Consider the following 25,226-nt stretch of genomic DNA (forward strand, 5'->3'; position numbering starts at 1 on the left):
ACTGCTTCTAGCCTCCTGGCTGCAGCAGCTCCACTCAGGGGCACCTGGTTGGTGACCACAAGCCTGGCCTCGGAAGTCCGGAGGCCCTCCTCGGTCATGTAGGATGCAGAACGCTGGGCGGTATCTGGACTAGAACTTTTGTCAGTTACGTGACAGTCTTGACTCAAAGTCTTACTGAGTGGTCAGTGAATGACTCAGGCCCCAGGAGGCCTGTGCATGAGTTTGGAAGCCTTCCCTGCTCAGGAGAGACTTGGCTACCCTGATGCCTCCCCTGCACCTCAGCCCTCTGTGTGCACCCTATACCTCTCCCTGAACCCCCTGTTCCTATACCCCATCCATAGCCCCCAGGCTACTCCCGCCCCCCCCCAACCCCCCACCCCCGGGGAGCTGTGACAGTCAAGGCTGGGGTGAGAGGTACCAGGGGCACCTCCAGACACCAGGAGACCCAGAAGGGAGGGGGCAGCCTCAGACCCAGAATGGAGATCTCTAAAGGTGAGACACAGGACAATGAACCCCGTGTCAGCTATGAGTCTTAAAGTAGGACTTCGTACTCCATCATTTGGAAATTGAGGGTGGGGACAGAGGACGACCCCTAGTGATTTGACAGTAGCAGGAGAGCACTGCGACTCCATTTGAGCCCCCCCCCACCCCCTGCAGAACCTGGGGCCCCCGGAGCCCAGGACTCAGGCAAATCTAGGGGTGGGTAGGGTTCCCAGGTGGGGCAGGTCCCCAAGTGAGGGAGGGTCCTCAGGTAAGCCCTGGGGCGTGTTTCGACTTTCCCAACCCCTTCTCCAGGCTTCCTTGGCGGTTTCCCCACACCCGACGGAGGTCCTCGGCCCCGGCCCCGCCCCCGGCCCCCGGCCCCGCCCCCGGCCCCCGGCCCCGCCCCAGGCCCTTCCTCCGTCCAGTGCGCAGGCGCGGGCGAGCGCCGGCAGGTGCGCGCCGTTTGAAAGCATGGCGCCGGCGGCGCGGCTGGTGCTGTGTGAGGAGAAGATCCGGGAGAAGAGCGGCCTGGCGCCTCACTGCGACCTGGGTGCGCGCTGGGCGGCGGGCGGGCGGCGCTGGCCGGAGGCACGAGCTTCCCGCCTCGGGGGTCTGCGGTCGGTCAGGCCCGAGGGGCCAAAACGCTCCCGCGTGGCTACCGAATGGTCGCGGGCCTCGAGGGCGAGGGAGCGGGCGGGTGGCGGGCCCGGGGGCCGGGCCGGGGGCGGGTGAGTCGGGGTGCGGGCCGGGAGAGGCGGAGGAGCCCCAAGCGGGGGTGGGGGAGGGGGGTCGCCCTCCGGGAGCGTGGGGAGGGAGGGAGCGGATCGCGCTCCGAGGGAGGTGGGGCCCGGCGGTGCTCCGTGCACGCCCGGCTTGCCGAGCCCTTTGAGGGGTGCTTTTTGCGTTGCTCGGTGAGACCGCTTGGGTAATGAAATGGATTAGATGGGCCTTCTAATCTAAGGCCCGAGCGCCCTCGTCTCTGAGGACCAGCCCGTCCTCCTCCTGTGGGTGTTTTCCTGGACGCGGCCCCTCCTGGGCAAGGGTCTCTGTCCCTGTGCTCATGACGGGTACTGGTCGCTAGTTTTCTTTTTCCCTGTTTTTGTCTGGTTTGGGCATCAAGGTAATGCCGAGCTCATGAAATCGCTGGTAAGTTGTTTTCTAGAGGAGTTTGTGTAAAATTGATGCTAAGTTTCCAGTGAAACCTCCTGGGCCTGGACGTTTCTGTATTTGAAACTTTGAAATTACAAATTCTCCAGTTGTTATAGAATTATTCATGTTATCAACTTCATTTTAGGTGAGTTACAGTTGTCTGGGGTTTTAGGAAAACAACTGATCCTTTTCGTCGAAGTTGTTAAATTTATATGTATAGAGTTTGTGGTATTTCTTTGTTAGCCTGTTAATGTCTGTGGTCTGTGTGATGCTCTTCTGTTCTTGCTATTGGTCGTTTTTGTCTTCTGTCTTGGTCTTTGTAGAGGTTTATTAACTTTATTAATCTTTTCAATGGGCTAACTTTGGAGTTTTCTCCATTGGTTTTCTGCTTTCACATTTTATTGGTTCTATATTCTTCTTCTTTCTACTGTTTTGCATTTATTTGCTCTTTTTCTCAGTTCAGCAGATGGAAGTTTAGATTACTGATTTGAGACCTTTTTATATAACGTAAACTTTTAGTACTAAAAATTTCCTTCTAGGAGTTCCCGTCATGGCTCAGTGGTTAACAAATCTGAGTAGCATCCATGAGGATGCAAGTTCAAACCCTGCCCTTGCTCAGTGGGTTAAGGATCTGGTGTTGCTGGGAGCTGTGGTGTAGGCTGGCAGTTGTAGCTCCGATTGGACCTCTAGCCTGGGAACTTCCATATGCCACTGGTGCGGCCCTAAAAAGCATAAAAAAAAAAAAAATTCCCTCTAGGCACAGCTTTAGCTGCATCTGCAGGTTTTGTTGTATTTTCATTTTCATTTAGTTTGCTCTTTTTCATGAGGTCTCTTGACTTCCTTTTTGACCTATGGATTATTCAGAAGCGTGTTTTTTCATATTCATATGGAAATTTTCTTAGGTCTTTTTTTTTCTGGTCTTTTTGCTATTTCTTGGGCCGCTCCCGCAGCATATGGAGGTTCCCAGGCTAGGGGTCGAATCGGAGCTGTAGCCACCGGCCTACGCCAGAGCCACAGCAACGCGGGATCCAAGCCACGTCTGCAACCTACACCGCAAGCAGCTCACGGCAACGCTGGATCGTTAACCCACTGAGCAAGGGCAGGGACCGAACCCGCAACCTCATGATTCCTCGTCGGATTCGTTAACCACTGTGCCATGAAGGGAACTCCTCTTTCTTTCTGTTATTGATTCTGGTGTAATTCCATGATGGTCAGAAAACACACTCTAGGGAGTTCCTGTTGTGGCTCAGTGGTAGTGAACCAGACTAGTATCCATTAGAACTCCAGTTCCATCCCTGGCCCCGCTCAGTGGGTTAAGCGTTAAGGACCCTTAATTGCCATGAGCCAGCTTAGATCTGGTGTGGCTGTGGCTTAAGCCAGCAGCTGTAGCTCTGATGCAACCTCTAGCCTGGGAACCAACATACACCACGGGTGCAGCCCTAAAAAAAAAAAAAAAAAAAACCCACCAAAACAAAAAAAGAAAACATATTTCATATGCTCTGTACTGTTTTAAATTTGTTGAGGTTTGTCTAATGGCCCAAGACCTGGTCTCTATTAGTAAATGTTCCAAGAGCACTTGGGAGGAGCGTGTCCCCTGTCACTGACTGGAATGTAAAATTCCGTTTGATCCTGGTGACTTAGGATGTTGTGCGGGTCTTTTATGGCCCCGCTGATTTTCCATTAGTGATTCTGTTAATTACCAGGAGAAGAGTATTGAAAATTCCAACTATAATTGTGGAATTATATTACTGTTTTCACTCTTTGTGTTTTGAAACTGTGCTATTTAGTGCATACATTTTTAGGATTTTTTTTTTTGTCTTTTGTTGTTGTTGTTGTTGTTGCTATTTCTTGGGCCGCTCCCGCGGCATATGGAGGTTCCCAGGCTAGGGGCTGAATCGGAGCTGTAGCCACCGGTCTATGCCAGAGCCACAGCAACGCGGGATCCGAGCCGCGTCTGCAACCTACACCACAGCTCACAGCAACGCCGGATCGTTAACCCACTGAGCAAGGGCAGGGACCAAACCCGCAACCTCATGGTTCCTAGTCGGATTCGTTAACCACTGCGCCACGACGGGAACTCCCATTTTTAGGATTTTTAAGTCCTCTTTTTGGAGTGACCTTTGTAGCATATGTAATATTTCTCCTTATCCCTGATAATTTTCTGTGGTGAGACATCTGCTTTATCTGATCTTAATGTAGCCGCTCCAGCTTTCTTTGGTTTAGTTTGCAAGGCATGTCTTTACCCATCTGTTTACAATCTCATTTTTAAGCTGCCTATATTTGAAATGAGTTTCTTGTAGGCCGTGTATATTGTATATTATTTTTATCCACTCTGCCAGTTTCTGTCTGGTATAGTGTATTTAGACCACTTACATTTAATGTAAGTATTTTTAAGATTATTTTTTCCATTACAGTTGGTTTACAGTATTCTGTTAATTTCTACTGTGCAGCAAAGTGACCCAGTCACACATACATATACATTCTTTTTCTCACATTATCCCCTATCATGTTCCATCATAAGTGACTAGATATAGTTCCCTGTGCTGTACAGCAGGATCTCACGGCTTATCTACTGCAAATGCAATAGTTTGCATCTGTTAACCCCAGACTCCCAGTCTATCCCACTCCCTATCCCTTGGCAACCACAAGTCTGTTCTCCAAGTCCATGAGTTTCTTTTCTGTGGAAAGGTTTGTTTGTGCCGTGCATTAGATTCCAGATATAAGTGATATCATATGGTATTTGCCTTTCTCTTTCTGATTTACTTCACTTAGTATGAGAGTCTTTAGTTCCATCCATGTTGCTTCGAATGGCATTATTTTGTTCCTTTTTATGGCTGAGTAGTATTCCATTGGGTGTATATACCACATCTTCTTAATGCATTCATGTGTCAATGGGCATTCAGTTTGTTTCCATGTCTTGGCTATTGTGAATAGAGCTGCAGTGAACATAAGTGGTGCATGTATCTTTTTCAAGGAAAGTTTTATCCAGATATATGCCCAGGAGTGGGATTGCTGGGTCATATGGAAGTTCTATATTTAGTTTCCTGAGGTACCTCCATACTGTTTTCCACAGTGGTTGTACCAATTTATGTTCCCACCAACAGCGTAGGAGGGTTCCCTTTTCTCCACATCCCCTCCAGCATCTGTAGACTTACTCAAGAAGGCCATTCTGACAGGTGTGTGAGATGGTACCTCATAGTAGTTTTGATATGCATTTCTCTAATAATGAGTGATGTTGAGCATTTTTTCACGTGCCTGTTGGCCATCGGTGTATCTTCTTTGGAGAAATGTCTTTTTGGATCTTTTGCCCATTTTTCAATTGGGTTGTTGGCTTTTTGCTGTTGAGTTGTGTATGCTGTTTGTATGTTTTAGAGATTAAGCCCCTTCGAGTTGCATCATTTGAAACTGTTTTCTCCCATTCTGTAGGTTGTCTTTTTTTTTTTTTTTAATGGTTTCCTTTGCTGTGCAAATGTGTGTCAGTTTGATTAGGCCCCATTGGTTTATTTTTGCTTTTATTTCTGTTGCCTTGGGAAACTGACCTAAGAAAACATTTGTACAATTTATGTCAGAGAACATTTTGCCTATGTTCTTTTCTAGAAATTTTTTGCTTTTTGGAGGACCACACCTGCACTGTATGGAAGTTTCCAGGCTGGGGAAGTTTCCAGCCTATGCCACAGACACAGCAACGTGGGGTCCAAGCCTCATTTGTGATCTACACCACAGCTCATGACAACACCGGATCCTCGGCCCACTGAGTGAGGCCAGGGATCGAACCTGCATCTTCATGGATACTAGTCAGATTCATTTCTGCTGCACCACAACAGGAACTCCCCTGAGGGTTGTTTCTGATGATGTGGATTCAGGGTTGAAAGTTCTTTTCTTTCAGTACTTGAAAAAAGTGGCAGTTCTTTGTTCAGGACCCCATAGTTTCTGAAACCCCTGCCATGGGAGCTGTTTTCCAGAGGGAAAAGCAAAGTGTCTCTCCCTCTCGTTGCTCTCAAGTTTTTTTCCTTGTCAGTAGTGTTCAGAAGTTTAACTCTGATGTGTCGGTTTTTGCCTTTATTCTGTTTGTGGTTTTCTCAACTTCTTAAATGTGTAGGTTTATGTGACTTTTTCCAATTTGGGAAGTTTTCGGCCATTCTTTCTTTTTTTTTTAATTACTTAGTGAATTTTATTCCATTTGTAGGTGTACAACAATTATCACAACCAAATTTTACAGCATTTCCATCCCAAACCCTCATTCCTTCCCCCCACCCCCCAACTTGTCTCATTTGGAAACTGTAAGTTTTCCAAAGTCTGTGAGTCAGGATCTGTTCTGCAAAGAAGTTCATTGTGTCCTTTTTTTAGAGTCCACATGTCAGTGATGGCATTTGATGTTGGTGTCTTATTGTCTGACTGACTTCACTTAGGATCCAGGTCCATCCATGTTGCTGTAAATGCTGTTATTTCTCTCCTTTTCATGGCTGGGTAATATTCCATTGTGTATATGTACCACATCTTCTTTATCCACTCCTCTGTCGATGGACATTTAGGTGGTTTCCGCGTCTTGGCTATTGCAAATAGTGCTGCAGTGAACATCAGAGTACATGTGTCTTTTCAAGTCATGGTTTTCTCTGGATAGATGCCCAGGAGTGGGATTGCTGGATCAAATGTAGTTCTATTTTTAGTTTTTTTTTTTTTTGTTGTTGTTGTTGTTGTTGTTGCTATTTCTTGGGCCGCTCCCGCGGCATATGGAGGTTCCCAGGCTAGGGGCTGAATCGGAGCTGTAGCCACTGGCCTACGCCAGAGCCACAGCAACGCGGGATCCGAGCCACGTCTGCAACCTACACCACAGCTCACGGCAACGCTGGATGGTTAACCCACTGAGCAAGGGCAGGGACCGAACCTGCAACCTCATGGTTCCTAGTCGGATTCGTTAACCACTGCGCCATGACGGGAACTCCTATGTTTAGTTTTCTGAGGAATCTCCATACTGTTTTCCACAGCGGTTGGACCAATTTACATTCCCACCAACAGTGTAATAGGGTTCCTTTTTCTCCACCCCCTCTCCAGCATTTATTGTTTGTAGACTTTGATGATGGCTATTCTGGCTGGTGTAAGGTGGTACCTCATAGTGGTTTTGATTTGCGTTTCTCTGATAATGAGTGATGTTGAACACATTTTCATGTGTTTTTTTGGCCATCCGTATGTCCTTTTTGGAGAATTGTCTGTTTAGATCTTCTGCCCATTTTTTGATGGGATTGTTTGTTTTTTGGTATTAAGCAGTAGGAGGTGTTTATAAATTCTGGAGATTAATTCCTTGTCAGTTCACTTGCAAATATTTTCTCCCATTCTGTATGTTGTCTTTTCATTTTGTTTAGGGTTTCCTTTGCTGTGCAGAAACATTTAAGTTTAATGAAGTCCATTTGTTTATTTTTGTTTGTACTGTCATTACTCTGAGAGATGGATCTGAGAAGATGTTGCTGTCATTTATGTCAGAGAGTGTTTGGCCTATGTTTTCCTCTAAGAGTTTTATAGTGTCTGGTCTTATATCTAGGTCTTTAATCCATTTTGAGTTTATTTTTGTGTATGGTGTTAGGGAGTGTTCTAATTTCATTCTTGTACATGTGGCCGTCCAGTTTTCCCAGCAGCATTTATTGAACAGGCTGTCTTTTCTCCATTGTATATTCTTGCCTCCTTTGTCATAGATGAGTTGGCTGTAGGTGCGTGGGTTTAATTCTGGGCTTTCTATCCTGTTCCACTGATCTGTATTTCTGTCTTTGTGCCAGTACCATATGGCTTTGATGACTGTAGCTTTGTCATATAGTCTGAAGTCAGGGAGCCTGATTCCTCCAGCTCCATTTTTCTTTTTCAGGATGTCTTTGGCTATTCTGGGTCTTTTGTGCCTTCAAACAAACTTTAAATTGTTTTGTTCAAGTTCTGTGAAACAGCCAATATTTCTTTAATTTAAAATTTTTATTTTTAGACATACTGTTTTTCTCATCTAGAAATTTTAGTTGAAACTTCATGGGGACCCCAATGACATGAATGTTAGATTTCTTGCTCTTCTTCCATAGGCCCCTCAGACTCTGTTTATTTATTTGGTCTTTTTTTTTTCCTCTCTGTTGGTCAATATATCTTTGCAGATATATTGAATTTTTTCCTCTCTCATCTACATTCTGTTATTGAACTCCCATGGTTTTGTGTTTGTTTCAGTTATTGTATTTTTTCATTTCTGAAATTTCTATTTGTTTCTTTATATCTTCTGTTTCTTTTTTTTAAATTATTTATTTATTTTTTGTATTTTTGCCTTTTCTAGGGCCGCTCTCGCGGCATATGGAGGTTCCCAGGCTAGGGGTCGAATTGGAGCTGTAGCCCCCTGCCTATGCCAGAGCCACAGCAACGCAGGATCCGAGCTGCATCTGCAACCTACACCACAGCTCACAGCAACACCGGATCATTAACCCACTGAGCAAGGGCAGGGACCGAACCTGCAACCTCATGGTTCCTAGTCGGATTCGTTAACCACTTAGCCACGATGGGAACTCCTATATCTTCTGTTTCTTTGCCAAGAATTCCTCTTTTCCCATCTGTTTCCAGAGTGTTTATAATTATTCTTTGAAGTATTTTTATATCAGCTGCTTAAAAATTCTTATTTGATAATTCTGGTTTCTTTCATTTCAGTGTTGGTGTCTCTTGATTATCTTCTCTCCTTCAGTTGGAGATTTTCCTGGTTCTTGATCATTTTTGATTGGTCATTGTGATTGGGACTCTGCTTCCTATTTAAATCTTGTTGCTCAGCACTGCTGTGCCTTGTGCTGATGCGGAGGCCAGGCCTTGTCACACACACAGCCTCTGCAGGCGCCTCATCACAGCGAGTCCAGTGCAGTGGTCGGGTCCACTCACCTGGTCCTGGCCCTGGCCACTGTACAAGGCCAGGTGTACGGGTGCCGTTTGCCTTGGTGGGGAGCTAGCGTGGGGCTGAGGTTATCAGAAGTCTGTCCTGTGAGGCCACCTTCCCTGGTCCTTTGATTGTGGACAGCAGGCTTACTCTTATCTTTTGGTCAGTGTCCTTTGGTGTTTCTGTGTGAACAGCTTCTCTGTCACCCGGATTGGAATGTACAGGAAGCCAAACAAAACCAGCTCGGGGCCCTCTGTGCTCGACCATTTTCTTGAGGTCCCCAGACAGCTGGCCTTCTGTCCCCACTCTTCAGGGTCACCTAGCGCTTGCTTCCTATGTTGTTGTCCCAGGGTTTTAGGTCTAATAAGTGGGAAGGAATAGGGTGAAATGTGTCTGTTCTGTCTTGTCTGGAACTAGAAGCACGAAAAACCAGTTTCACATTTAATCAAGACACGTTTTAGGTGCTCCCATTGTGGCTCAATGGTAACAAACCCCAATGGTGTGCATGAGGACGGGGGTTTGATCCCTGGCCTTGCTCAGTGGGTTAAGGATCCGGCATTGCCATGAGCTGTGGTGTGGGTCCCAGACAAGGCTCAGATCCCACGTGGCTGTGGCTGTGCTGCAGGCCGGCAGCTGCAGCTCCGATCTGACCCCTAGCCTGGAAACTTCCATATGGTGCAGCCCTAAAAAGACAAAAAAGGACTTTTAAAACATAAAAGTTAATGGGAAAGTAATTGTGTATCCAGGGAGTTCCTGTCATGGCTCAGTGGTTAACGAATCCAACTAGGAACCATGAGGTTGCAGGTTCGATCCCTGCCCTTGCTCAGTGGGTTACGGACCCGGTGTTGCCGTGAGCTGTGGTGTAGGCTGCAGACGCGGCTTGGATCCCCCCTTGCTGTGGCTCTGGCATAGGCCAGCAGCTGCAGCTCTGATTCGACCCCTAGCCTGGGAACCTCCATATGCCGTGGGAACGGCCCTAGAAATGACAAAAAAAGAAAAAAAAAATTGTGTATCCAAACACAAAGTGTCGTTTTCATTACAGAACTTATTTTTGTGGTGACATTTGTTTAGCATTTGCTTGCTGGCCTGCTGTGTAGAGACATAAGGTGCACCCAGCGTGCAGCGGGCCTTCACCTGTAAGGACACAGCGAGGTCAGGTCAGCTACTGACTGGCTTTCAGCCTGTGATCCCAGAACAGAGGCCCGAAGCAGCCGGATTCAGAAGCAGGAGCCCCCTTAAGAGGGGGAGAAGCAGGGGGTCGCAGGCAGGGCCTGGGCCTGAGACACTTTGGAGGTGAATAAGCTGGACCTTTAAATGTAGTTCTTGTTCTTTAATGTTGATATTCAAACTTCAAGTGAGGGGCATTTATGTTTGTGACGTCTCACATTTTGAAGTTACTGTATCTTAATTGCAATAATTTATTTTCAATGAAATAATAAAATCAAAATCTCCTGATTTTCTATTCTTAGCTGAACTTCAGTCATTATCTATTCCTGGAACTTACCAAGAAAAGATTACTCACCTAGGAAGTTCTTTCATGAATTTAATGAGTCTGAAATCTCTAGATCTTTCGCGAAACTCCTTGGTTAGCCTAGAGGTAAGTTGTAGGTTAGTTTCTTAAAACTTAACTGCTCTTAGCAGCAGGGAGAAGTACATGTGTAGAAAGAAGTGCAGTCTGTTTTTAGGACTGTGTGTGCGCTCGGGAACCACACTTCACAGACGTTGTCAGTGTTGTGCTGTTTTCCTTGGGTTTACGACGGGCTGCATTTCTTCGGCTTCACGTTACCTCCGCCACGGCCTGGCACCGGCCTGGCACCAAGGAGGCACAGCTCTGAGGCACAGGGTTGTGCCTTGCCAGGTGATGGCCAGCAGACGAAGCGTGGGGGCCCGTCTCCCGTCCCCCCTTGTCTGCCGGGCCTCTCTTGGTCCACCTGCCCGTCACCTCTGCTTACATCCGAGGCCCTGGACTGGCTGTGTGTGCCCTCCCGGCAGGCGCCGGTTCGTCCCGCCGCCGAGGTCGAGGTGGGAGTGCGGGGTGGACGCGGCCCTGGCCTAGGACGGGGAGAAAGGCGGGCTGGACGTGGCGGCCCGAGAACACGGCCCGTTCCGTGCCCCTGACCCGGGGTCGAGCGCCCGCTCCCATCCAAAGGGGCCCTGAGCCGAGAGCGGGGCCGCGGGGCTTCCGGTGCCGGGCTGGGCGCGGAGCGAGGGCCGCTTGCGGCGGGGCGAGGCCTGGGGTTGGCTCGCCGCCCCCTCGGCCCTCCTGCCGAGGCCTGAGCGGCCCCGCGGGCCCTGCGGCGGCGGGAGGTGACGCCCCTGTGTTCGTCCGCCAGGGCATCGAGTACCTGACGGCGCTGGAGAGCCTCAACCTCTACTGCAACCGCATCTCCTCACTGGCAGAGGTCTTCCGGCTGCGCTCCTTGGCGGCGCTCTGGGACGTGGACCTGCGGCTGAACCCCGTGGTCAAGAGCGAGGCCGACTACCGGCTCTTCGTCGTGCACATGCTCCCGGGGCTCAGGCAGCTGGGTAGGCGGCCGCGTTCGGTGCCGCCAGGCGGGTGCCTCCGGTGCTCGGGGCCATCGCGCCGTTGACCCTCCTGGAAAGGGAAGCTGATTCCCGCTGTCACAGGAGAGCCGCCAGGAAGGTGGCAGGGAGCCCGTCCTGTGGCCGGGGGCCCAGGTGTGGGCCAGCTCTGTTTTCCAGCTGTTTCCACACTCCTAGGACCCTCTTTCCTCACATGGGCCCCCGGGATTCGACCTGGTTCTGCATCCACCCTGCAGGATACAGGAGGAGACGTTCTTTGTGCCACACCCTCCCCAGGTGGCAGGCACAAGAGAGTGGGAGGTGCTGCTGGCAGGGACAGCCACCACTTTGGCTCGGTGGTGGTGGCCCTAAAAGAACTGGATCTTGTAGACCAAGCTTCCAGGGCGCCCACCAGCCACGCCCACCAGGAGGGCTGTCCTTGGGGAGCTAGATAGAGCCCCTTCCCACCTGCTGCCCTGCTCCCAGAAGCCTCTCTGCTGTTAGCAGTGTGACTGGGCATTGCTGATGTCATGTCACGCTTCCAAGGGGAGCTGGGGTATGAGCCTGAGGGCAGGCTGGCCACGGAGACCCTGTTGAAGGTGGGGCTTAGGGTCTGGGACCCGGTCCTCCTTGGGAGGTGCCAGGTAGTAGCGGCTCGGGCATGTCTGTCGGTTGGTGGTCCTCCTTTGCCCCAGTGGTGGTGGGCGTGATGGGCGTGGGCTCTGGGCAGCCTCGCTGAACTGTTAGGCTGCACCTGCCTGGGCCTGGCAGCACCAGCCCCCAAAACTGTTTCGTTTCAAACTTACTTAGAATTTCCACTTATAATCTTGATTTTTAGTTCCTTGGGAGGATGCAGTGCTGTGTTCTAACACTTACTTGGCTAGTAAGTATCTCTCAGGCAGTTGAATTTGGCCCTTTTTCAGAAGCCTTGCAGTCCTCCTAAGAAGTGTGTGCAGTCTGCAGTCATAAATCATGACTTTCCATTTGTCATAAACGTCTAGATTCAGGAGCTCTCGTTGGGGCTGAGCAGGTTGAGAACATGACATAATGTCTGCAAGATGCAGGTTTGATCCTGGCCTCACGCAGTGGGTTAAGCATCGGGCGTTGCCACAAGCTGCAGTGTAGGTTACAGACGCAGCTTGGATCCAGCGTGGCTGTGGCTGTGGTGTAGGCCGGCAGGTGCAGCTCTGATTTGACCCCTAGGCCAGGAACTTCGTGTGTCGTCCGTGTAGCCATAAAAAGAAAACGGCAAGCTTAGATTCAGAGTCTAGACGGCTTGGGTGGGAGGCGTTCCACACGCAGAAGGGGCTTCTGGGCGTGAGAAGGGCGGATCTGTGGAGTCTGCTGGGAGTCGGGGAACGCAGAAGGAAGGGCCCTGGGCTGGGCCACGGAGGGAGCACCCCACGTGGGCCTAGCCGGGTGCTGCAGGGAGGAGAGGGTCTGGTTTGGGGGAGAAGGTGGGTGTGCGTTTGCTTGAGCCACCCTGAGTGCGTTTAGCGGGAAGCCGTCCAGAGAAGGGCACTCGGACAAGTGGTGGGGAGCCGACTCAGTGAAGCCCAGGCGAAGCGAGGAGAGTCCCGTGTTGTTGGCACAAAGCCCCGCCCAGGCCGGGGGGAGCCTGGAGCCAGGAGACCTCCGACCAGCGCAGCGGACAGGACAGGGGCCTTGAGAGGATGGCAGGGTCACGCCTGCTGCAAAAGTGGACACCAGGCACCGCCTCCTTGCCCCCTCGTCACTGCCATGGCAAGTTCTCGAGGGCCACCCTCAGTGCTTGGGAGGGCGCCCCCTGCGCTTCTGAGGAGGCACAGTTGTGGACGAGTGGGGTCCTTTCGGGCCCAGGATGCACGTGGGGACACTTAAACTCGGCTCCACCTCCTCCTCCAGTCCCGAGGATCTGAGGATGCACAACACGGCTGGGATCTCCGTGCCTGGGCGTGTGCTGGTCCCCTGTGGGCTTCGTGTGTTAGGGGAGGGAGATGGGAAGGACGTGCCTGCGAGTGCACGGGCGTATGGGTTTTCTTTCTTGCCTCCAGGGCATCCGAGGCGCCAGCCTGGTGCCAGGTGCTGGCCCTCTGGTAGCCCCTGAGCCCAGCCCTGCTTTCCCGGGTCTGCCCCCCTGCTCTGGGGGACGCATTGGTGGGGCAGCCGTCCTGGTCACATGTCACAGGCAGGCCAGGGGCCCCTTCACTCCCAAGGGAGGCCGGCGGGCGGGTGCCCTGCAGGGTTTGGTCCCAGGGCCCGGCGCCCGCCCCGTGGCCGCCTCTGCTAGTTTCTCTGGCGTCTTCTCCCCCAGATGACCGCCCCGTGAGGGAGCGCGAGCGCACAGCGTCCCGGCTGCGCTTTGCCTTGGAGGAATCGCCGGACTCAAAGCAGAGCTTCCCAGCTGTTTTCGGAGTCGAGAGGTACGAACAGGATCCAGAGGCGCGTTGAGTGTTGATGGAAAGATACAGACTCGCGGGTTACCTGAAGCTCTAACCCGAGGAGCTGCAGCTGCAGCTGGTGGCCGCCAGGGCCAGACCTGCAGGACAGGGAGGGAGGCCCGCGGGGCCGGGGGCTGCGGCGGGCCCAGGGCCATCTCTCTCCCCTTGGCCACGTTTTCTCTCTGTTCCTTTTTAAAATCTAAAATGTGTAGTAACGTGGTACGTGGAAGACACGTAGCCCCAAAGGCCTGTGGTGGGAAGAACGGTCCCTCCCGCGGAGGCAGCCGCTTGCCCCGCCGGTCGTTTCTGCTGCCGGGGTCCGTTGGAGTCGCTTTCTGGTCTCTAAATGATGAGATACTTGCCGTTTCTCTCCGACTGAGCGCTGAGCAGACCTGCCAGCTGCGGGAGCCCCTCCTGCCCGCCGGCCGTACCGTTGCTGGCCCCGCTCCCTCTGTGTCCTGCTTCTTGCTGTCTCCCGGTTCTTCATCCCGAGCTTCAGGTCGTCGGGGTGGCCAGTGTTTGGGTAGGTTCCGAAGCCAGGGCGTCTTCGTGTGTGGTTGACGCCAAAGGGTGGACGTCAGTCGGCGGTCGTCGCCTGGCTTGCATGTGCCAGGACTGCAGCTCTGTTGGCACCGTTTTGTCTGGTCTGAAGCTTGCAGTGGTTTTCCCTTTTTTGTTTGTTTTTGCATCATACGCCTTGTAGCTCATCCATAAATTCCTCTAACGTAGGGGCTGGCCGACTTTCTTTGTAAGGGGCTGGCGAGTGAATCTTTTCGTCTCTCTTGGACCCTGTAGTCTGTGTTTTGACTCCTAAACCCTCCCTGTGTGGTGTGAAAGCAGCTGTAGGCAATGCACAAACCAGTGACTGTGTTCCGGCAAAACTTCAGCAGAGGCAGCCAGCCGGTCGGGTTTGCCCGGAGGCCGTGCTTTGTCCACCTCTAGTCTGATGGCTTAAGATCCGGTCCGCGTCTCTGGGGTTTCCTCTTTCCTCAGATGCCTCCCTTGGAGACCCTCCCCTCGATTCTGTGTGTCAAACCAGACTAATTTCTGTGCAGACGGCTGCACCGGGTACCCTGCAGGGTGGTCTGAAGGTCATGAAACCCCAACCCCCGACATGACGGCTTTGGAAGGAGGGCCTGTGAGAGGCGGTAAGGTGGTGACAGCGGCGCCCTCACGAGTGCACTCGGCGCTGTCGTCCAGGAGCGCCCCCGAGCCCCTTTCACGTCTGTGCGCCCGAGGTCACGCCGGCCAGTCTCTGACTTGGTCCTCCTCTGATACTGAGTTGCCAGTTCCGGCTTTTCCTTCCTGTACAGTTTTAGAATTCGTTTGGTTTGTCCGTATCCACAAGATCCCGGGCGGGGGGTTTGGTCGGGGTCGCGCTGAATGCAGATGAGGTGGGGAAGAAGCGGGCGTCTTGACGTCCTGAGTCTTCGTGTTCCTGAGCGCGGACTTGCTCTCCGCTTATGTGGCTCCTTGACCCCGCTTATCAGACGCGCGTTTTCCTGACGGAGCTGTGGCACACGTCTTGTTAGATCTGTACCTTAGCGTGTTGGGGTTTTTGAGGCTAATGTAAGGGGTATTGTGGTTTTTGTTTGTTTGTTTTTTGGTTTTTGTATTTTGTCTTTTTTTTTGCTATTTCTTGGGCCGCTCCTGCGGCATATGGAGGTTCCCAGGCTAGGGGTCCAATCGGAGCTGTAGCTGCCAACCTATGCCAGAGCCACAGCAACGCAGGATCCGAGCCGCGTCTGCGACCTACACCACAGCTCACGGCAACGCCGGATCATTAACCCATTAACCCACTGAGCAAGGGCAGGGACCGAACCCGCCACCTCATGGATCCTAGTCGGATTTGTTAACCACTTCGCCACAACGGGAACTCCTGTGTTTTAATTTCAAATTCCAGTTGTCCGTGGCGGGCGTGGAAGAGAGCATTTGATGTGCACACAGCTGACAGCGACAAAGTGCCACGGGCAGGGGGGCTTAGAATAGCAGACCTTACTGACGTAGCGTTCGCGAGGCCGCAAGTCCGAAGTCAAGGTGTTGGCAGGGTCCCTGCCTTCTGGAGGTTCTGAGAGCCTCCCTGCCATGACCCCAGCTCCTGGTTTTGCTGGCGATCGTCGGGGTGCCTTGGCTTTTGGCCTCCTTCCAGTCCTTCTCGTCCCCTGCCCAGTCCTCAGAGAGCTCGCCATCGTGCACGTCTGTCCTGTGTCCCAAATCCCCCTCTTTGAAAGGACACTTGTCTCATTGCTTGTGGCTCCCCATCGTGGCCTCCTCTCGACTCTGTGACCTCTCTGAAGACCGTTTCTGAGCCAGGTCACATTCTGAGCTGGGGGGCCTGGGGCTTGCACGGTGCGACCCATGCTGCTTCAATTTTGCAGTCTTAGTGTAATCACTGACTAGTCCCAGGAATTTTTGTTTGTGTGTTTGTTTGGGTTGGTTCTTTGGGATTTTCTGCAATAGATGGAATGTCATTTGCCTTCCCAACATGTATACCTTTTGTTTCCTTTCCTGTCTTGTTGCCTTAGCTGGGACTTCCGGTGTGGGGCGGAGGGACGTCCGTGCCTCGTCCCTGATCTCAGCAGGGTGGCAGCTGGTTTCTCACCGCCAAGTATGCTGTGCGTTGTGGGGTTTGTGGGTGTTCTTTATCAAGTGGAGGTGGTTCCCTTTGGTTCCTAGTTGACTCACCACCTTGGTCGTGAGTGGGTATTGGATATCGTCACATGCTTTTTCCGCATCTGCTGATGTAGTCACACGACTTTTCTTTAACCTGCTGATGTGGTGGATTACATCTTTCAAACGTTGAGCCAGCCACGCACACCTGGCACAGGGCCTGCTTGGTGGTGTAGCTTTCCTTTATGTGTTGCAGACTCAACGTACGGACACTCTGTTGAGGATTTCTCCAGCCAGTCATGGGAGATACTGGTTTGTAGTTTCCTTACACTGTCTTGGCTGGTTCTGATATCAAGGGCATGCTGGCCTCATGGAATGAGTTAGGGTGTATTCCCTCTGCTTCTGCCTTCTAGAAAAGATTATGGAGAATTGGTATAATCTCTTTCTTAAAGTTTGATAGAGGAGTTCCCATCGTGACGCAGTGGAAACGAATCTGACTAGGAACCATGAGGTCGCGGGTTCGATCCCTGGCCTCGCTCAGGGGATTAAGGATCCAGCGTTGCTGTGAGCTGTGGTGTAGGTCACAGATGTGGCTTGGATCTGGCGTTGCTGTGGCTGTGGCGTAGGCCGGCGGCTACAGCTCCAATTTGACTCCTAGCCTGGGAACCTCCTTATGCCACAGGTGCAGCCCTGAAAGGAAAAAAGACAAAAAAGAAAAAAAAAATGTTTGATAGAGCTCACTGGGGCCCTCTTCCGGACCTGGTGCTTCAGGACTCTCTTAATAATTGACTCAGGTCTGTAATAAATACAAGTCTGTTCAGATTATCCGTTTCTCCTGGTGGGGGTTTTGGTAGACCGTGTCTTTCCAGGAAGCCTCACTTTCCGTCTGGGAGATCTTATTTGCGGCGTAGGGTGGCACAGTGCCCCCTCTTGACACTTGTGGGACCTTGAGTGGTGCTTCTCCTTTCAACTCCCGTATTACTCATTTCTGTCTTTTTTTTCTTGGTTAACCTGGCACAGAGGTTTTTCAATTTTATTCATCTTTCTTTTTTTTTTTTTTTTGGTTACACTCGCAGCATATGGAAGTTTCAGAACCAGGGATCAGACCTGTCCACAGCAGCAACCCGCGTCACAGCAGTGACAACACCAAGTCCGTAACGTGCCAAGCCACCAGGGAACTCCCTTATTGACCTTTTTAAAGAATTAACTTTTGGATGGTTGATTCTTTTCCTGTTTCAATTTCATTGATTTCTGCTGTATTTTTATTGTTTCTTTTCTTCTTCCTGCCTTGGATTTGTGATTTTCTTAGTTTCCTAAAGTAGAAGCTTAGATTATTGATTTTAGATCTTACTGTGTTGTGATATAAACCGTCAATGGTATAAATTCCCTTCTCTGCATCTCAAGTTTTAATAAGATATGTTTTCTTTTTCATTTGGTTCATAATATTTTTATTTTGAAATATTTTAGTTCAGAATATTTCTTTGACCCATGTTATTTGGAAATATGTTGTTTAATCTCCAAGTTTTTTTGAGATTTACCAGTTATTTTTCTGTTGCTTATTTTATTACTAATTTAATTCCATTGTGTCCTAAGGGCAGATACTGTGTGAGTTCTGCTCCTTTAAGTTTGGAAAGGTATGTTTTATGGCCCAGAATGTGGTCTGCCTTGGCGAGTGTTCCCTGAGAGCTAGGAAAGAATTGTGCCCTGCCGTTGTTGGGTGAGGTGGTCTGCAGATGTCACTTCATCCAGGCGACAGAGGGTGTTGAGTTTGGTGTGTCTTTAGCGACCTCTGCCTGCCGAGTCTACCCCTTTCTCTTGGGGCGTTGAAATGGATCCGTCCATTTCTTCGCCAGTTCGCCTGCACGTCGTGGGTGCTGGGTCTCCTCTGGGAACTGGCCCTTGGTCGTCAGGGGGCGTCCTCCTAATCCCAGCACTCTGGAGCCAGCCCCGTCCGGGGGTCATAGAGCTGCTTCCGCTCCCCTTGGATTAGGGTCAGCACGGCCTGATTTTCTCTGTGTCGCTTTGAACCCACGTGTCTTTGTGTTTAAAGTGGGTTCTTCAGGCACCATGTAGTCGGGTCTGGCTGACGGTCTGCCCTCCTCCGGGCCCACTTAGACCGTTGGTGTGGGGAGTGATCGCTGATGCGTTTGGGTCGGTGGCTGCTGTGTGGCTCTTTCTGCCTGATGCGCTTGTTCTTTGCTCCTTTTCTTGTCTCCTGCTCTCTTTCTTCCTTTTGTGGTTTTACACGAGCATTTTAGGATTTCATTTTCTCTCCTTATATCAGTTACACTTTTCTTTTCTGAGTGGTTGCTCTATGGTACATGGTACAGGCAGGCCTTGTTTTAGTGCATTTTGCTTTATTGCGTTAACAGATAGTGTTTGTTTGTTTGTTTGTTTGTTTTTAACAGAGTGAAGGTTTGTGGCCAGCCTGCACTGAGCAAGTCCACTGGTGTCGTTTTTCCAATAGCATTTGCTCCCTTCATGTCTCTGTATGCTCACTCCATGGCTCTCTGTCACATTTCGGTAATTCTTGCAACATTTCAAACTTTCTCAGCTTTTTTATTTGTGACGGTGGTCTGTGACCAGTGATCTCTGATGTTGCTCCTGTGATTTGCTGAAGGCTCAGATGATAGTTAGCATTTTCTAGCAATAAAATATTTTTAAATTAAGGTATGTACATTGTTTTTGTACCATAATGCTATTGGTCACTGAACAGACTACAGTATAGTGTAAATACAACTCTTAGATGCACTGGGAAACCAAGAAAATCACGTGACCCACTTCATTGTGTGGTCTGGAACTGAACCCACAGGGCCTTGGATGTCCGCCCCTAAACAGGGGGTCCCAAACCACATCCATACACTGTCGGCTTCGCAAATAGCGTAGGTCCCTTATAATAACGAAATATTCCTACTTCTTCCTCTCGCCCCTTGTGTCACTTCTGTCCATGGTTCCATGTATACCTACGCTTCTGTCCTGCGTGTGATACGTGAACATGCGTGACTGAGTGCATTGCTGCTGTTACTTCAACCAAACTGTTATCTGATAGATCAGGTCAGAAAAGTAGAAGGTTTGTTCCGCCTTTACTTACTCCTTCTCTCTAAAGAACTTCTCTTAATGCTTCTTAGGAGGTAGAGCTCCTGGTAACAGGTTCCCTCAGTTTTTATCTGAGAAAGCCTTTATTTCTCCTTCACTGTCGAAGGATAATTTTGCAGGGTACAGAATTCTAGTTGGTAGGTTTTTTGTCTTGACAGTAAATATTTCACTCCACTCTTTTTTTGCATGGTTTCTTGGGAGAAGTCAGATGTGACTCTTAGTCCTCTATAACTAGAGTTTTTCCCTCTGGCTTATGTCAAGATTTTTTTTCCTTGCCTCAGGTTTTCTCCCGTTTGAACATATTCCTTGTTGTAATCTTTGGGGCATTTATTGTACCGCTGTTCTCTGAGCTTCCTGGTTCTGTGGTGAGTTGGAAGTCGTTGAATATTTCTTCAGCTCCCGTCTCCCTCCTCCTGGTTTTCTCATTTGGGTGTATGTTTCATTTTTGGTGTGTCCACGTATTTATTTATGTCGCCTTTAATTTGATGCAGCAGTGCCCTATAGCTTATCTGTTCTTAATAATCGCAAAGCTCAGTTACCACAGAGTTTAGATGATCCGGTCCAATGTGCTTATTATCCACAAGGGACAGTGGTGACCCAGAGAAGCTGCATGTGTCCACTGTCAGGTCTCTGTGGGCCGTCGCCTTCTGTCTGCAGGGATCTGGAAGATTTTTATGAGTGGACCCCAGGCAGTGCTCTTGACCTCTCCAAGTATGATCAGGTGCCATGCGACCACTGCTCTCGGTATGTGATTGAGTGCTGTTTTGAAGAGTGGCTTCTCAGCTGCCTTTGTCGGCAGTGAGGTCCCCTCTGCCTGCGTGCATTCACTCTTCTAAAACGCCTCACATTTCAGTCGTTAGGGAAATACTTTTACTTCATGTGAAAATAGAAATTTGATGCAGTGCGTCCTTGAACTTTCTGGACCACGTGTGTCACGTTGGGGACATGCAAGAGGCTGGCAGGATGGAGGCGCCGCCTGCAGCATCCATCCTTGAACAGATCCTGGTGGGTGACGGGGTCCCTGCTGAGTCTGTGCCGACCTCACCGTGGCAGAGCCTCCGGCTCCTCCTCCTCCGCAGAGACCTTGTGTTGCCCGAGCTCGGCCTCTGTCCAGTACTGGAGACAGAGTTTTGGGGCAAGGAGAAAAAAGAGCCTTAATGCTTTGCCAGGCAAAGGAAGCCACAGCAGAGTAATGCCCTGAAGACTGTGCCCTCCTTTGGGAGAGATTAAGAAGTGGTTCGATGGTTTGGGAGTGGGAAAGAGGGCCGCAGATAAGGATCAGGATAGAGGCAAGCTTGCATTCTTCTTTAAAGCTGGTGTTTCGTGGTCCTGGGACTGGTTCTGGTGGGCCTCCTTCTTTCCGGCAAGACGGATGCTTCGTCAAGGAGCTAACGTCTTCCATTCGTTGGCGGTTTTAGTTCTGCAGAAAGGCTCGAAGACATTGCCATGTACATTCCTTGAGGAGGAACCAGGACTCTGCTGCTCCCTTCCCTGGCCAGCCGCTGCCCTTGGAGCCCAGGGAAGGTCCTGGAGGCTGAGGTGTATTTTCCCTCAAACAAGACAGTGGGCCCCTCAGAAAGCTCAGGCCCAGCCCCACCGGGCCCTGCCCCGTTTCTCTGGTGGCCCTGCTGGCTGTGCGGAGTCGGCCTCCTGGGGCCCGTGCGGGCTGGGGCGCTGGCACAGGTTTGCTTGTCTTTGCAGGCGGTGCCCCTCCAGGGCCAAGGGTCCTGACCCCTCAGCCACGAAGTGCTTGGTGATGGATGCAGACGACGAGGCGGTCCTGAACCTCATCGCCGAGTGCGAGTGGGACCTGAGCAACCCCCCTGGCAGCACGAGCTCCAGCCAGAGGGAGCCGGAGGCCAGCATCCAGAGCTCCCATGGTAGGCTGCTCCTCCCGCTGGAGGGCTGGCCGGTCCAGCACGTTCTGGGGGGTCGGCATCGCTGGCTTCAGGGTGCACAGGCACCCTTTTTAGAGGACTGACCTTGAAGTGTAGGGTCGTGATGAGGTCTGTGTGCACTTACACGTGTCAGCAGTTGGGACCGTGGGAACAGAGAAGACGGCAGCGCGGGGCGAGTGTGGGGCTGTTGGCACGAGTCCCTCCGCAGCCCGGCTCCGGGGGGTTGGGGGGGGTGGCGCGTGGTGCCGGAGCAGACGAGGGGGAACGGCCCGCCCGCCCCTCCCGAGTCCCTTGCGGCTCGGGCTGCCCTCCGGGCCCAGGCCCAGTGCCTGAGGGGCTTCCCGGCCGGCCGTTGCTGGGACGCTTCCTCCAGGCCTCGTGTGTGATCTGCAGCTCTGTTGCTGCTGCTCGGGTGTGGGTTCCTGTGGCTTTTCATGAAGACGCAGCCGGCTGCGGCCTCCCTGGAGCATGTCCGTCTCGGGCTGGCTGGTGTCCTGGGAGTGTGGGTTTCTCCCGGTGGTTTTAGGTAGCATTTCCCGAGACAAGGGACGACAGCCTTGTCATGTGCTCACTGTGTGACGCTTGTGTTCCCGTCGGCTCCCTCCCCTTTTCTCTCCTTGCTGCTGAGTCGGAAGACTTCCCACGGTGTTTTCCTCAGATGTGAGTTCTGCACGTTTGCCTGTCCTATGGCCTGCTCTGCATGTTTTTGTATTATTATCATTACTGTGTATTTGGGGGCTGCCCCTGTGGCATATGGAAGTTCCTGAGTCAGGGACTGAATCCGAGCCGCAGCTATGACAGTGCCAGATCCTTCAACCCACTGCGCCAGGCCAGGGATCGAACCCGTACCTCTGCAGCGACCCGAGCCACTGCAGTTGGTTTCTTAGCCCACTGCACCACGGCAGGAACGCTTGCTTTCCTTGGGCCGCTCTCGCGGCATATGGAGGTTCCCAGGCTAGGTAGGGGTAGAATCGGAGCTGTAGCCACCAGCCGAGGCCAGAGCTACAGCAACGCGGGATCCGAGCCGCGTCGGCAGCCTACACCACAGCTCACGGCAACGCCGGGTCCGTGACCCGCTGAGCAAGGGCAGGGGTCGAACCCGCAAACTCACGGTTCCTCGTCGGATTCGTTAACCACTGCGCCACGACGGGAACTCCCAGGAACGCTTGCTTTTCTTTTTAAACAGTGCTTCCAGGAGGCGTTTTCCTTCGGTGAGGTCCCTGCCGTGGTCTGCGCCTTCCTGGGGCCTGCTTTCGGGCGCGCTGCCCTGTGCACCTGAGCTCTTCCGCCCACAGACCTCACGTCCCGTGGGTCGGTGTTTATGGTGCAGTCCCGAGGGATTTATGGGGGTGGCGTGAGACGGGGGTCAGGTTGGCCATCTGCCCCCCCACAGAGACCCAGCTGTGTCACTGCCATTTGTAGAAAAGACGGGCTTTTTCCTCGCTTGTCAATTCAGTGGCCGGAGCCTCGACTCTCCCGACCGGGGGCTCTTGCCTCAATTCCTTGGCCGAGCAGCCGCCCCTGAGTCGGGCTGGGTCGGGCTGGGTCAGGCTGGCGGGGGTGGGGGAGGCGGCGCCGGCGGCGGGTCGCTTCGGGCCGGGCTGGGGCTCTGCAGCCCCTCGGCCTTCTTCACCTGCCCCAGGCGGTCAGAGCCTGAGGGAACGGAACTGAACTTGTCAATGTTTTAATGCCGCAGGGTCGCAGCATGTGTCGAGCCCTCACTTGGTGCAGCAGCAGTGCGGGGACTCCCTGAGGAAGGGCCCCGAGAAGAGGCGGAGCCCCCTGCCCAGGGCGGGCGGTGCAGGGCCCAGGCTGCGGGACCTGCGCCCTCCCCGCTGCCTCCCCGCGTCCCCAGGTGAGCCCCGCCTCTGGGCGGCCGCTTCCCCCCCTCTCGAGCGGGTGTGGGAGGCTCTCGGGGCCTTAGGAAAGGGCTGCTGCACGAGGCAGCTGACGTTGGAGCTGTCCCCGGTTTAGGTGCTTTTCGCTCGCACACACAGCTTCTTCTGCACACGTAGGCCCAGGGTGTGACAGTAGGTTCATTTAAGCACTGGAGACGAGGGGAGTGAAGCGAGTGAGTTGGGCGCGTGGTCTGCCCACGTGTGGGAAGCATCAGGAGCGTCTGGCGTGGGCGCACCTGGCCCTTCCCGAGCTCGGCCGGCAGGCTCTCAGGGCTTGGGAGCGGGCAGGTCGTGGTGTGGCCGCCCCGCATGTCCTGTGGCTGCTGCACCGCGGCCGTGGCCTCGAGGCCTTACTCACGGGTGTCCCTACACAGATGGACACGGGTGTGCGTGTGGCTGCAGGTGTGTGTGCCCAGCCTGGGATTCTGTCCGGTGTGTCCCCAGACGCCTGTGACGGGGACAGTCTCGGCTTTCCCATCTCCTGTGGCCTGCAGGGCTTTGAACCTTCAGACCGTACTTCTGTGGGGGTGGGGGTGGGCTCACGCGGAGGCCATGGGGCTGCAGGTGGAGGGAGGCAGCGCACAGGTCGCTGGTCAGGGTGAGATGGCGCAGCCTCGTGTGGTTGCCGTGAGCAGGGTGGGGGCAGGAGCGGGGTAGAGTGGCCGGTGTGCACGTGACTTGTCTGCACAGATAGGGCAGACCACTGCCAGCAGAGGGCAGAGGTGGCCTGGCCCTGCTGGCGCTGGCTCAGGGCACTTGGTGACGTGGTGAGGGACACAGAGCCGTGGGGGTTGGTGTCCAGGTGGTCTCTGACCCAGGCAGCCAGACGACAGTGGCGGCGTCACGCAGGTCACCAGCAGCCCCGCCCAGGGTTGCTGGGGAAGCCGGGGTGTGACGGTGCTCATGAGACCCGGGGCTGCAGGACCCGACCCGGCGCGAGCCCTGAGGGGGGCCTGGCCCGAGGGCAGCCTTGGGGGGCAGATCTGAGCCGGGGTCTGCAGAGTCCGCGTGCAGGAGGCCCAGGGCCTGCTTTGGAAGGGGGCCCCTGGTCCGCAGCCAGCCGGGGCCGGGGCTTCCGGGAGGCGGATCTGCACCAGGGAAGGGGGGGTCTTGGGAACAAACCCTTACGTCCAGTGTAACTTCCAGATTTTAGGTGCCACTCACTTGACTCCACTTGGTTGCGTAGTTTGCCAAGCTGGCCCGAGTAGTCGGTCAAGTCATTTGTTTTTGTCTTTTCTTCTTTTTAGGGCCGCACCTGCGGCAGATGGAGGTTCCCAGGCTAGGGGTCTAATTGGAGCTGCAGCCTCCAGTCTGCGCCACAGCCGTAGCAACATGGCATCCAAGCCACGTCTGCGACCTACACCACAGCTCGCGGCAGTGCCGAATCCTTAGCCCACTGAGCGAGGTCAGGGATCGAACCTGCAACCTCATGGTTCCTAGTTGGATTTGTTTCCGCTGCACCCCGACGGGAACTCCAGGTCAGGTCATTTGTTAAATTGTTTAATTTGTTAAAGAGATCACCTCTTGGGTGGATCTCCCACAGCTGTTTAGCCTGCGGTGCTGGTCCCTGAGCCCAGGGCGCCTGGTGGTGAGGGCTCTGCCCCTTCTCCGTTACAGAGGCCACAGACAGTGAGGACTCGGCCTCCTCTTCTCAGAAGTCAAGTCTGTCGACACAGAAGGCCCTGGATCCCTTGCCTGCTCCCGAAAAGTTCAGGAAGCGAAGAATGCCAGGCGGGAGCTTCCAGACGCCTGCGGACCAGGAGAGTCTGAGCTGCCTGGGGGAGGGCCTGGGCCGGAGGAATGGCTCGGGGGGCTGGAGCCAGGGCACCGTGTCCCACTCAGCGGCCTTGGCGCCCGAGCCGCAGAGGCCCCTCAGCGAGAGCGAGGTGAGCCTGGTGGAGGGGGAGGGGTCCAGGGGCTGCTGTCTGCGGTCAGGCCTCGTCTTCCGTTCCCAGCGCCAACTGTGACCCTGGGTGACCACGGCTCTTAGACGAGCATCTCCCTGGTGCTGTCACCTGTCCTGGAGGGGGCACCCTTCCAGCAGCGGTGCTGGCTCACAGGGCCTCCTGGCTAGGCGGGAAGTGCTCCCCTGGAGCCACCCAGAGTGGACGATGACAGTTGCCCTTGTCCCTGAGCCAGTGGGGGCTGAGACACTTTCAAAGTAGTGGACGTGAGCCAAGGCCACCGGCAGGGCTCGGGAGGTGGGGGATGGCCCTGCCGCGTCACTCCCGTGTGCGGCCGGGGAAGTGGGAGGGGGGCCATGGCCGGG

The 25,226-nt window shown here is 53.1% G+C and overlaps 1 protein-coding gene across 3 annotated transcripts in view; it reads left to right on the plus strand.

Moving 5' to 3' along the window:
• The first annotated feature begins 923 nt into the window (after window positions 1-923).
• Window positions 924-25,226, plus strand: part of CEP72 (centrosomal protein 72) — a 34,807-nt gene continuing 10,504 nt past the window's right edge. For all 3 annotated transcript variants that reach the window (XR_007134457.1, XM_047776091.1, XM_047777428.1), the window contains exons 1-7: window positions 924-1,033; window positions 9,982-10,109; window positions 10,846-11,038; window positions 13,329-13,437; window positions 20,863-21,041; window positions 22,756-22,914; window positions 24,575-24,843. Coding sequence is in view for 2 of the 3 variants with exons in the window: in XM_047776091.1 (XP_047632047.1) it covers window positions 955-1,033; window positions 9,982-10,109; window positions 10,846-11,038; window positions 13,329-13,437; window positions 20,863-21,041; window positions 22,756-22,914; window positions 24,575-24,843 (1,116 nt within the window). In the remaining variant the exon portion in view is untranslated. The remainder of the gene's footprint in view (window positions 1,034-9,981; window positions 10,110-10,845; window positions 11,039-13,328; window positions 13,438-20,862; window positions 21,042-22,755; window positions 22,915-24,574; window positions 24,844-25,226) is intronic.

The sequence above is a fragment of the Phacochoerus africanus genome, chromosome 1 (genome assembly GCF_016906955.1).
Source record: "Phacochoerus africanus isolate WHEZ1 chromosome 1, ROS_Pafr_v1, whole genome shotgun sequence".
NCBI lineage: Eukaryota > Metazoa > Chordata > Mammalia > Artiodactyla > Suidae > Phacochoerus > Phacochoerus africanus.